The 13,066-nt window shown below is 40.8% G+C and overlaps 2 protein-coding genes across 4 annotated transcripts in view; one reads left to right on the plus strand and one right to left on the minus strand.

Moving 5' to 3' along the window:
- LOC148339730 (signal peptide, CUB and EGF-like domain-containing protein 3) overlaps window positions 1-9,829 on the plus strand; it is an 87,857-nt gene extending 78,028 nt beyond the window's left edge. For 2 of the 3 annotated variants that reach the window (XM_088290913.1, XM_088290911.1), the window contains 13 exons: window positions 1,023-1,145; window positions 1,262-1,378; window positions 2,194-2,289; window positions 2,375-2,491; window positions 2,966-3,127; window positions 3,229-3,432; window positions 4,222-4,383; window positions 4,464-4,631; window positions 4,705-4,866; window positions 4,955-5,152; window positions 5,229-5,381; window positions 5,461-5,540; window positions 6,708-9,829. In XM_088290913.1, coding sequence (XP_088147039.1) covers window positions 1,023-1,145; window positions 1,262-1,378; window positions 2,194-2,289; window positions 2,375-2,491; window positions 2,966-3,127; window positions 3,229-3,432; window positions 4,222-4,383; window positions 4,464-4,631; window positions 4,705-4,866; window positions 4,955-5,152; window positions 5,229-5,381; window positions 5,461-5,540; window positions 6,708-6,860 — 1,895 coding nt within the window. In that variant the 3' untranslated portion in view covers window positions 6,861-9,829. The remainder of the gene's footprint in view (window positions 1-1,022; window positions 1,146-1,261; window positions 1,379-2,193; window positions 2,290-2,374; window positions 2,492-2,965; window positions 3,128-3,228; window positions 3,433-4,221; window positions 4,384-4,463; window positions 4,632-4,704; window positions 4,867-4,954; window positions 5,153-5,228; window positions 5,382-5,460; window positions 5,541-6,707) is intronic. The other variant, XM_088290912.1, reaches the window with a different exon arrangement.
- On the minus strand, window positions 9,291-13,045 carry LOC148339731 (membrane cofactor protein-like). The gene is given in 12 exon segments (XM_088290914.1): window positions 9,291-9,459; window positions 9,574-9,759; window positions 9,855-10,031; window positions 10,102-10,175; window positions 10,251-10,347; window positions 10,834-10,886; window positions 10,888-11,023; window positions 11,306-11,512; window positions 11,713-11,786; window positions 11,880-11,979; window positions 12,701-12,898; window positions 12,976-13,045. Coding segments are annotated over 12 exon segments (1,395 nt in total). The 5' UTR covers window positions 13,031-13,045; the 3' UTR covers window positions 9,291-9,421.
- Window positions 13,046-13,066: the final 21 nt, after the last annotated feature.

A 13,066-nucleotide genomic window follows, 5' to 3' on the forward strand; every position in this document is an offset into this window, starting at 1 on the left:
GGATTTGCACAGCAGGCCCAAGTGCCCAATTCCATTTTTTCGTGAACTGACCCGGTGACAGCTACAAAACCAGCTAAGCGATAAGAACCACTATCCTATCTAGACACTGCGACTCATTGATCTTCGTCAAATCTCAGCTGGATCTGTGAGATTAACAATGATACGGGCCTTAAAATAAAATGGCTCATTTTATTTTTTTTTCCCACAAAAATCTCGTCTAATTATAATCAATTTATTTAAAATAAGTTTTGCATTTTTTCTTCTCACCCGCCTCTACCTCTTCTGGGATTTGCTTTATTTCTTTATTTCAACGAGCTTTGAAACAGTTTTTTCTTTTTTCCAGCAATAGCCTCAACTCCCACAGAAATATTTGAAATTATTTTTTTTATTGTTCTTTACAAATACAAAATGGAAAAAAGGGGGGAAATGTGCTTTTTGTCAAAACATGACCTTAACAAAATATTTACTGCATACATTTGTGTTTTTTTTTTTTTAAACCTGTACCTCGGGTTAAAACTTTCCAACATAATATATAAAAGCATAAATGCTTTTGCAAGGTATAAATGGACGTTAGTGTGTGTCTTTGAAAACGTTCAGCACGAAAATGTGATTGCCTTTCACCGAGAAACATACGGAAACCAACGCGACAGTAATTCCGCTGATGTTGGCTTTTTCTAGTCAGACACTTTAATAAAAAAAAAAAAAAAAGAAAGAAAAGAAAACAGACAGCAACAAGATCGGAAAAGTCCCTAATTTAGCAATATTGACAGTGTGTTTTTTTTTTAAACCAGCTCCTCACTGTCAGCAGCCATTTTGTTAGAGCAAGCAAGGACTTGTTTGAACTGCCGAATGCCACTTAAAAGAATCTATTAAAAAATATAATCTTTTTCTACGGTAAACTCAAACTCATCACTCGTGCACAGCTTCAGTGTCGTGATATTTGTCTATTTTTTTTATTCTTGGATGAGATGCAAAGCTGCTGTCAGCAATGCACATCTAATCAAAGTATCCTATATTTTCAGATATTGATGAATGCAGTATTAACCGAGGAGGATGTAAATATGGATGCATTAACACTCTGGGGAGTTACGAGTGTACCTGCCCTCCTGGATATAAATTGCATTGGAACAGAAAGGACTGTATTGGTACGTAGCAGCACTGCCCTCTGGTGGTGAAAGGAAATCTGCGCTCCCAGCTCTGCATAATCGGCTTCAGATTTTTTTTTTTTATTTATACAGCCCTGTCTTGTATCTCTCCTCAGAGTTGGTGAAATGTCCTCCAGGCCTTGTCGCCCCCAAGGCGACTCTCACCTGTAGCAAGACGGGCAAGAAAGAGAGCTGCTCACTCACCTGTGCCTCCAAGGCTCATTATCTGGCAGGTATGTTCGTCACCTGTTAGAGAATCATTGTAAAATGCTATCGCAGTGGTTCTTGAATTTTTACCACATCAAGAATACTTAATGCCGTAGTAGGTATTAGTTCATCAAGGCAATGTGGATGTTTTATTCTTAAAAAGATATATTTGATTTTATAAGCCTCTGTAACACTGAGCAAGTTTAAAACATTCAAGCTGCATTTAAATAAAGGAGACTCAAACTAATTAAAATACAAATTGCCCAAAAATGATGTTTAAAAATGAATAGTTGTCAAAGATTCCAAGAACATGTACAATGAATTTGCATTTATTGTCCTACATTGGCTCTCAGTCAGCTGTAGAGTCTTTTCTTGTGTGAAGCACATTGAGTTGTTTTGCGTATGAATAAAGCTTCCTTGCCTACGTTGAACTTTTTTTTTTCAGTATTGTGTACAAAAAGTGTATTCAAAATACTCTGCAACAACAAGTAAAAATACATTGTAATAATTAAACAAAAAGTTGAGACAAGCTCTATGCATCGCTATATGTAATGATGAGAAAAAGAAGCACTTTGGATGTTTTTCCTCTTTGAGATGGTGCTCTAGGTTTAGAAGTAAAGACGAGTGCAATGGAAAGTTATTTCATTTCAAACTGCATCTTTAAACCAAGAGTGCCTTCTGGAGGAGTCCAAATTTATCAAGAGTGCTTCATGAAGCTTCATTTTTCTATCACTTGTGCCAAGCTTCGAATATGTTTCATTGTATTTTATAATCACTAGTGGACCTGCACCACACATTTTGTGAACTCTCGGTTTTGATTTTGCTCGTGCGTTTCCCCAAGAGTCCGACAACAGCTACTCCGTGAGTTGCGGCATCCCCATATTGAGAGGGAAGTCCCCCGTCCGGCTCAACTCCAGCAGCAGTCAGAGCTGCATAGGTGCCGCCCCACCAAATCTTTTGCGTTTGCCTTTTGCTATGATAGCTGCATGTACCCAACCTGCGTTTGCTGTCTTTGTCTGTAGAGACTTTGGCGCCTCCAGTGAAGCAGACGGCGTCTTTCAAGATTAAAAATGCCAAATGCCACCTGCACCCTAAATTGACTGGCAGGACAGAAGACAGGGTGCGGACCCTAGGACCAGGTCTGACCTTATCTGGGTTTGGTATTGCATTCAAATATATTCATCATTTATCATTACCTGGATTTGAACATTTCTGAGATTTTGTACAAATGTGGAGAAGTGACGTTGCTAAGCTGAAACAACAACAAAATGAATCAATGATACCAATGAAAAGGTTCATTTTTTTTTTTTTTTTTTTTTTTTTTTTTTTTTTTTTTTTTACTCCTCTAGATGGTAAACTTGGTTTAAAGGTGAAGGCTAGTGCAATGGAAGTGTTTTAAATATCCACTGCATCATGAAACCACTGCTATTTAGAGGAGTTATTACAAGTGCTTCATGAAGCTTCATTTGATGGTCACAACACTATTTGGTCTGAGAAAAATTAAGACTTACTGTATCTGTATAGATACAATTATTTGACAAACGTAACTTACTCAGCTGCTTATTCCGCCAATGTGACAATGGTTTACTAACCCAGAGGCCATCTTTCCTCAGGAGGTGGTCAGCCCTGCAGTAACTGCCTGGTGACATTTGTCAATCTCAAATGTGACTCGTCAAAGAAAGCAAAAGGGCGGCGCGCTCGCAACTCGGCGAACAAAGAGGTAACGCGCATAACTTTGGAGCTGGAAGCAGAGGTCAAAGCTGGAGACACCACAGGTCAGTCTTGTGATCTAACAGCAATTGCAACTTTTAATTTGAATATCCTTTTTTTTCATAGATTTAACTGCTTGAATGTATTTTTTTTATTACCTTGCCAGGAAGTTGTAACCTCAGCTGCCTCAGACAACGTATGGAGAAGCAAGTGAAGACCTACATAAAAGCTCTAAAGAAGTCCATCAACCAAGAGCGCTTCCTGATCAGAGTTGCTGGTTTGGAATACGAGGTAGCCCAGAAGCTTCCACAGGCTGCTCCTATTCAAGAGAACTGCGGTCCGGGCTCTGAAAAGGACAGTGGCCGATGCGGTAAGAATTCATCATATTTTACTTTCCTCATTCACATACGTTCTTTTGACTTGACTGAAAGTTTTTTTGGGGGAAAAAAATATTTTAAGTATTTCGTTGGTCGTCAATTTTCACTATTAGCATATAGCAATAGTGGGGGTCCGCTGTATTTTTTTACGTTGTAATATCACCTTTCGCCACTAAATGGCAGACATGGCTTAATTGTGCTAGCATCAACTATTCTACTGCCCAATACCACAATGTGTGTAGGCCTTATAATTTGAGGATTTGAAATGGTGTGCAGGACAAAAATAATGTCAGAATAATCTAAAAAATATTTTAGTCGATTTTTATGAAGAAGAAAAAAAAAGCACAAAATAAGTATTAATCTTGCTGTTAACGTTGCTTTGCTGTTCGGCGGTTTTGTGCCGTCCTTGAAAGCTCATTTTTATGCTTTCCACTGGAAAAAAAATAACAGTAGGTGCTTATTGTTTGATTTTGCATGTGTTGAGCATGACATATTTTCAGATATTCTGACCTATTCGTAAAATATACAGAATGCACATATTTTCTACAGCTTTAAAATGGCCTTTTTGTCATATCTGCTTAAGAATTGAGTGCGTCCTTTGTTCCCCCCAGTAGCGCTGATGGATGAAAAATCATGTCCGCTCAATAATTTATTGTAAGTTGCTAATCCCTGTTGCAGCAGATGGCAATCAATCTGAATGTTATTGTGCCAAAATAAATAATAGACTTGCAGTGACATGTGCTGGCATTTTACTTGCAACTGTTGTGGATTTTGTTTTGTAGTCAGGTGCTTGCCGGGCTCGTACTACCACGGTGAGCAGGAGCGTTGCGTCCAGTGTCCACCTGGCACCTTCCAGGAGAGGGAGGGGCAGCTGGCATGCGACCTGTGTCCAGGCAGTGACGGCCACGGGCCGGTGGGAGCCCGAAACATTTCATCGTGTGCAGGTAGCAAAGGTCCAACTTCCACATCCGTGTGCCAGTCAAACAATCTTTCCAAAAGTGATGTTACTGTCTGCGCTCCACAGGCCAATGTCCCACCGGGTTCTTCTCGGGCGACGGCTTCAAACCTTGCCAGCCGTGTCCCCAGGGCACATACCAGCCAGATTTGGGTCGGACTTTGTGCTTTCCTTGCGGGGGAGGACTGAGCACCAAGCGTGAGGGCGCAAGCTCTTTTCATGATTGTGAGGTCAAAGGTGAGAGGAGCATTGCACGGAAAAACATGAGGCAAAGCGTGGCTAATTTAATTGTCCTTCATTGGTGCTGCAGTGCAGTGTTCTCCAGGTCATTATTACAACACCACAGTGCACAGGTGTATCCGCTGCCCAGTCGGAACCTATCAGACTGAGTTTAGGCAGAACTATTGTATTTCCTGCCCTGGAAACACCACCACAGATTTTGATGGCGCCACGAGTGTCTCGCAGTGCAAGAGTGAGTGCACCAAAAAAAAAAAAGAAAAACAGTCTGAGGCTTTCATTTTGCAGCCAGACTGTAATGTGTTGAGTTTGCGCATGTCTAGACAGGCAGTGTGGCGGCGAGATGGGCGAGTTCATGGGCTACATCGAGTCCCCTAACTACCCCGGTAATTACCCGGCAAACGTGGAGTGCATTTGGAACATCAACCCGCCCAGCAAGCGCAAGATCCTTATTGTGGTGCCCGAAATCTTCCTGCCCTCGGAGGACGAGTGCGGAGATGTGCTGGTGATGAGGAAGAACTGTGAGTATTTCCACGTCCATGACGGCGCTGTGTCCGCAAACTTGATTCATCATTGCCCTTTCTGTGCTCTTGCAAGGGTCAGCTACATCCATCACCACCTATGAGACATGTCAGACGTATGAGCGGCCCATCGCCTTCACGGCGCGCTCCCGGCGCCTCTGGATTAACTTCAAGTCCAATGAGGCCAACAGTGCCAGGGGCTTTCAGATCCCCTATGTGACTTATGATGGTATGCTCTTCAAATGGCTCACAGCGCTCAGCATCCCATGAGGTGGCCAAGAGTAATGGTGTTGTCTTTGTAACTTCAGAGGACTATGAACAGCTGGTTGAGGACATCGTACGGGACGGAAGACTCTACGCTTCAGAAAACCATCAAGAAATCCTCAAGGTTTGCCCTGCTAGCCAATATTACTTTACGCTAGAGAAAACTGAGGAGCGGGTGGATCTATTTTGTGTTTCTTCCATGCTGCGTAACCATTACTGGCAACGTACATAATTCATTGCTTTATACCAATGAAGGGCAACAGGCGGCCCGTAACTACAAAATGAGTTTGGGGTGTGGGGGATTTTTTTAACAAACCCTGAATATTCTTAAAATAATGCTGATAAATGTTCAATATATGAAGCTTCAAATTTGCTTCATGAACCAGTTGTCATTTTTGAGTCCTCTGGATGGCACCTTTGGTTTCAATAAAGGCTGCACTTTCACCCCAATGTTGAACAGAGAGTGCTCTGCATATCGTGAAGCGAATTTGAAGGTTCAATTTTCCATCATAGAAAATTAAAAAATATGAAAAATATTTGAGAGAAAAAAATCTGTGAATACGTAAATCCAAGGGTGCTAAGCTAACCTGGAAAATATCTAAGGTTCGACTGCAGCTTTAAGTTGTGATATCACTAATCACCACTTGATGGCAGACATGTCTTAGTTGCGCTTATACTGACTTATATTTCAACGTGAGTAGATCTACCTAAACGTTTTTGTGGATTTGGAATCATATGCTGAGCAAACGTAATATCTCCATAATATTAAAATATATCAAAATAATCAGATGCAATTTGTAGGCAATTAATCTTTTGAAATGAAAATGTGCCGTCCCGTTTTATGAAATTCTTTTTTTTTTAACAGTAAAAGACAAAGTTCCCTGGCTGGGCAAAGATCGACCAATTAATTGGAGAAGAAAAATAAATAATAATAAAACAGAATTAAAAAAAAAAAACTAACTAAAACTTGAATCTGAATTTTATTTAGGACAAATACTCTTTCAGTTGAGGAACTACAGTCCTCCTCATTTTCCATCCTCCGTTCAAGTTAATTAAAAATTTTAAATTATTTAAATAAATTTTAATGGTGTGTTTTCACTTATTTCTGTATCGCATTATATTTAATGCATTTTAGTTTTGGATGTGGAACGGATTAATTGCGTTTCTATTCATTTCACTGGAAACATGAGCTCTCTTTATTGAACATTTCAGGATTGTCATAACCACTTAAGTTTGTGACTTGAGCTTCCACTGCAAACGAATGCTCTGACGTCTGTTCTTCTGTTTGCAGGATAAAAAACTGATAAAGACTCTTTTTGATGTTCTGGCTCACCCAAACAACTACTTCAAGTACACCACTCGGGAGTCCAATGAGATGCTTCCCCGATCCTTCATACGTCTCATAAGCAGCAAAGTCTCTGCTTTCCTGCGACCATACAAGTAAACATGCCTCTGCAATTCTCTAAACACCCCCCCCACCCCACCCCCCTTACAGGCTACATCCCGCAACTCATAAAGGACTTCGTCACGCAAAATACACTTTTTTTTCTTCTTTTTTTTTTTAAATCCTCTTTTGACTTCCATTGACAAACCTGCAAAATGCTGAATATTTGTGTAGTTGTTTGTCATCTTTCCGTCACAGGTCCACAGTACGGAGCGTAAGCGTTTAGTGGGGATGTAGAATATGTGAGTGGGTTTGGTTTCTGTTGTGTCCCGCAACGAGAACCATTCAAAACGGTTAGAAACGGCTATTTGAGACAGTAGGAGTGATGTTGTGTTAGAGCTTGTTGTTGTATTTGCTTAAATGACTGGTCTTGTATTCCAGCTCCGACTGCGACCGTTAAGTATGACTGTAAGTGTTGTGCAAGTGTTGTGTAACCTTGGTTCCATCGCGTGTGTGCGTGTGCGTGTGCTGGTGAGGATGAGTGCTTGCGTGTGCGTCCTCGAGGAGGAGCAGTTGCTAACTAATTCATGTCGCAGCTGTGTTCCAGCTCATTTAAAGCCTTACTATGTTTGAGCTCTTAGAGCAGTTTTACTGTTAAAACAGTTCATCTGTGCTGTCTAGACTGCACCAGCCTTTTCCAACCCACCCGGCATTTCTGTTGCTCTTTTCCTTTTTTTTTTTTTTTTTTTATTTTCTTTTTTTTCCAAGGCAACTTTAAAGCAAATACACACAAAAAAAAAGGTGGTTAATCATTCCAGGAACTCAGAGGACATTTTTTGGAAGATGAATAAGAACCTAATAAGTGGGAGTGCCACGGGAATGAGATGATGTGGAATGTGTCTGGGAGAGGGATTGAGAGTTGAATGTCTTTGAGGGACATGATGTTTGCTGCTTCTTGTAAAAGGTCACTTTAATTCTTCAATCTCATCTCGTCTTTCTCGTGTACTCTCCTCATAAATAGTGTAAAGGTTTGAAGTGAAAAGGAAGCAAAGAATTTCAAGTGCTTGACTTGTTACACGACAGCGGGTTGATAATGTCGTCGGCTGAACTGTGGAGCGAGTCTACGGTGTTTTGACTTGTAAATACCGAACATTCGTAAGACGGGGGTTGGATTCCGTGTGGCCGACCTATAGAATCACACCTGCACCCCTACGTCCTAAAATATCGTGCCCATATCAAATCCAAAGACACCCAACTCATGTTTGATCTGTCCCAGTGAAGACAGCTCTTCCAAAGAGGGCCCACAAGGGCCACCGGGTCACATTGTGTGCACGAGATTGTGAGCCCATCCTTCTACCTTTTATAATACACGTGCAATGAATGAAAATAACACACCTTCAATTTGGTTATCGTGACCCAAAATGATCTTTCGGAAAGCAGCACTGTTGATCCTTTGTATGACATGTTACGAGCAGAACTTTAGTGTGTTATCTGCTCTTTTGCAGAGGGAGTCACAGATGTCATGAACATAAAGCAGTTTAATAAAAAAAAATAAAAAAAAAGTTCTTTGTCATCTCAGAACAACGACAGCAACAGGGTATAATAATTTAACTTTAAAATCAAAGAACGTTCCCATACTAGGAGATGATTAGCAATTTTTAGAGTGCGACGAAAAGATCAAAACCTCACCTGGCTGTAAGCCAAGTGGCCGCCCGCCCGCCCGCCCTGGCTGACTTTTGGCTCGCTTGTCATAAAGATTGGAAACGGGAAGCAGCTAGACTGGTTTAGAAACACAATTTGTTCTTTGCAGGGGATTCGTTTGGCTGGGAGGCCCTCTCGAAATTCAATGAACATATTTCATCAAGCGTTTTTATGTTCACATAGCCCACATCCCCAAACATTGCATATTTCCACCATGGAGGTACATAAATATGTCATTTATTGAACGGCAGTCAAGATTTTTTTCAACGTTACTGACCACAATAATGCCGATTTGGAGAACATTGTCAAAGTTTATGGTGATGCCGAACCATGTCACATTAAATGTTTGCCATTCTTACGTAATTTCCAACTCTACTTATAAATATTTTCAACATATGGCCTGTATCCTCTCATGGGCAAAAACTCCCCTCCCACCAAAATCAGCTTCTTTCCTGCAACCTGATTGATTTTTTGATTTTTTATCTTTTTCTTTTTGGTTGAGATTGTTGCCTTTTAAAAGAGAGTTTGCTATGATGTATCATAGAGTTGATATTTGCACTTGAATTGTTATTGCTCATGTAAATGTCTGGATTTTGTATTGTCTTTTTAAATGAATGGAATTGGTGTTCTTATTTTCTTGTAACTTGTTTGTTCATGAACGCTCACTAGCAGTTTAGCCTATAGATGATGATACACAACAGTAAAGACAAAAAAACAATGTATAGAGGTGAACGCAACAAGTTTGTACTCATTCTTGCCCAAAAACACTTATTGAAATAAACACCCTGTATGTCAGCTTCATTTGAAAAACATGTTTAATGTGTGTAAGGCAGAAAAAGTATGAAGGTCCAAAGGTAGTTTTCCATTCTCCGTTTGCTCCTTTTATGCTGGTCCTGGACTGACTAATGTAGCATCACATATCAGACAGCATATCGGTTCTGCCATTTAGTGCGCCGTGCTAAAAATATATATATATTAAAAAAAAAAATACAAAAACAAGAATTAAATGTGTTAATGGAAGTAATTACGATAATAATCATGTAATAGATTTCCACCAGAGTTGTTGACTTACACGTGCGTCTACATTTGGGAAGGCTGGGAATCCACTGACCGCGGTCACCACAGGTGACCGTGCTCGCGCCGACCACTGTGTAACCGTGGCGACAGTCGATGGTGATCGTGTCCCGGTATTGATAAAGTCTGGTGTGAGCTCGCGTCCAGGAGGCGTTGGGCACTTTTGGAGATGGACATGTGATATCTGTGGAGAAACTCCAACTTTTATTCACTTTTATTCATGGCAAATTGTAAATAAATTTGTGTAAAGATGACCGTGTGACTGTTTGTGTGGGAGACCTCTGCACGAAGGAGGTGTGCTCCATGTGCCGTTTTCTGTGCACCATATTGCCTTGTTCCCCAGGAGTGTCCCCGTGCGACATTCATACACAACCACACTCCTGTACTTGTACGGTGTTTCCTCATTGTCGTTTCGCCGTGCATTGGCCACCTCTGGAGGCTGTTCACACTCCACCACTAGAACAGAGAGAAAATGTAACATGCCACCATGGATAGGTACAAAGTGCAACAAATTTTGTTGCTGCACCTTCACAAAAGGGGGCGTGACCATCCCAGCCAAAACTCATGCAATTCCTGGTTGGTCTTCCCACAAGCAGAAACCTGATGACAGGGTGAACACTCACAACCTTTCCAGCACTAATAAAGAGAGTTGCATGAATTATTTGAGTGTCTCACCCATCATCACAGTGAGCTGTAGCAATGTCTCCAAACTCTTCTCCAGTATACATGAAGCGTCCATTTTTAATCTCACCAGCAGAGCCGCACAGCTTTCCTTTACAGAATGGAAGGGGGTGGGGGGGGTAATGGCGGCTTTAAAGGAGACGTCAAAATGGTTTTAACAATAATCTGTTCAATGCCCGCCCCACACTAATCAAACAATGTATTTTGATTAACTCTTTGACTTCCGTTGACATCAAGTGACGTCAATTGGAATCCTAACATAGACATCATTTTTTTTTTTTTTTTTTATGGGAATGGACAGAGCGAGGTCTTGGCCAACCCATATAATGTTTCAAGAAGCACAGGATTAAAACCAAAAAATGAAAAGTCCTCTCAGGTTGTTCAATATAATCCTGACTCATGGAAAAGCAAATTGTTGGTTAAATAAATAAAAAAATAAAATGAATTAGAATTAGAAATCCCTTTATTGTCATTGTACTCAAGTGTGCAACGAGATTAGAGAACATTCACAGAACATTGCATTACCTATTAGGAACACAAACAAAAGCAGTATTTGCGCATAAAAAATTGACCTCACGTTCACATTTAAGCAGAAGCGGTGTCCACTGTCCACTGATACACTTCCGATATGCTGCCCCCCACTGGACTGTAACCGACATCACACGTGTAGCTGATTCGCTCACCAGGGGCAAAAGTTATCCTGGTGATGAACTCATCTGCGAGGTGAGTATGAGACTTGTCCAAATTTGACGGAGCACGACAGCCACCTGCAGAGAGGAACATGTAATTGACAGAATCATTTTATAGGACATGTCACCATGATGTTGCACATACTTGTGACAAAACCCTGAGTTTTATTTTTGTCATACATTTTCTTTTTTCGGAAGGAAAACAATTAAAAATTATTTACATATGACAGTTCAACCTCAACCGCACGTTTCTGTTCTGGTTTCAGTTCAGGTGAGCAGTACGCTCTCACTCTTCTCCCACCTGGGATGATATTGATGCCCATTGTTCCAAACTTTAAGGAATGGAATGTTGTTTGTCACCTTGACGAGCAGGTGAGGCCACACACCGGGGCAGTTTGGGCTCCCACTGGCCTGAGGGGCTGCAAGTGATGTGCTGAGGGCCATCTAACAGGAAACCTGGACTGCAAGTAAAGGTCACCTTCTCGCCCGCCCGCTGGAGGGAATCATCACCCCCACTAATCCTCACTGCGTTGGCCACTTCCGGAGTGGAGCAGGTGGTGTCAACTTCTGCACAAAGCAAAATGTCATGTGACATGTTGACCCGACATGTCGCCATCAGACATCTGTGCTAGGCCAATCGTATGTTTTGTGATTTCTTTGGACCAGTTATTTCCTGAACGGTAGTAACACTGTCAACTTGCTTTCACCAAAAAAGATTTTTTAAAAATCGTCAACCAAATAGACTTAATTAGGACATAGTGTATTACCTTCACATGTGGGCAATTCACCGGTCCATCCAGCTCTCTTACATGTCATGTACTTTGGTCCTTTTAGAACGTACCTGACAGTAAGGAGAAACACACATCATTCTTTGTTTGAAGCAATTTCATTATCTTTAAAAAAAAAAAAAAATGTCTTCCTATGATGAGTTTACCCATCATTGCACAATGCGTAGACCCTTTCACCAATGACTGCACGTCCTTCATAGCGAAACCATCCATTGCGTAGATCACCAACATTACCACATGATCTCTCTATCGTAAACGGGCAGAGTCGATTAGTCACGGTTACGGTACAAGAACCAGCTTATGTTTTACAAGGTAAATACTAATCGGCAGTGGTAGGGGAATAAAGCTGCATGAAGCACCTGTGGATTGGGCTGTCAAAATTAAAGCAAGAAAAAAATGCAGTTAAATATTTTAACGGCGTTTTGTTTACTTCAAAAATAATTTGCATATCTTGCAAAGCCAAATTCAAATGCTGTGCATTATTACCTGACCATCGTTAGTACATCATCTCAGAACAAAATACCCTGCTCAAGTTACCCCTGGGACTTGCTAACCAACGCTGCTGGAGTGTGGTGCTTGTAGGCAGAATTAAATACATCCGTTTTGAGAATTGAAGGAAAATGCCTGTAACGTTTAGATCGTATTCAAGGATCAAAGAAAGATTGGAACAGTTTTTGGTTTAAATGCTGTTAATATTTTATATTAATTACAATATGTTATTCAAGTAAATACCTGTTACAAGCTTCACAAAAACTAGTAGAAAAAGTAATTAATGACAATTAATTACGGAGTAATTTAAAAAAAAAAAAAAAAACGTAATCGCTTGACGGCGCTTAATTTTCCCCATAGCTAGAAAGTAAACTCGCGTCAAGGACGCCCTCTAACGGCCGTATCTAATAACTACAACTGCCCTGGAGTACGTCTCTATAAAAGAAGCAACTTCTGGTAGATTTGTCACATTTCTTACTTTCGCATTTGAGTGTCAACGTAGTCCAGGTTCCATTGACGCACATCACCGAGAGGCTGCCCGCGTATGCGATGAAGTCATCGGCACACTTGTAGTAAACTTTCTCCCCACTTTCGAACTTGCTTCTGGTGAACAATTTGCTGTGGGGTCTGGTGGATGGATACTGCGGAGGCGCTGAACATCGCTTTGGAACCTCGGCTATATTTTAAGATATGCAATGCCATAGACTATTGTTTAAAAAATAATATGTCGTATAAGAAGAAAAATGTACTTACCCGTGTGAAGTATTGAAATTGATAAACAGAAAATATGCCACACGATGGTCCTCATGTTGAATGCGTTCTGGTAAAATGTGGGAAACAACTA

Source organism: Idiotropiscis lumnitzeri, chromosome 3 (assembly GCF_059441095.1).
Source record: "Idiotropiscis lumnitzeri isolate Australia: NSW breed Sydney's pygmy pipehorse chromosome 3, RoL_Ilum_1.0, whole genome shotgun sequence".
NCBI lineage: Eukaryota > Metazoa > Chordata > Actinopteri > Syngnathiformes > Syngnathidae > Idiotropiscis > Idiotropiscis lumnitzeri.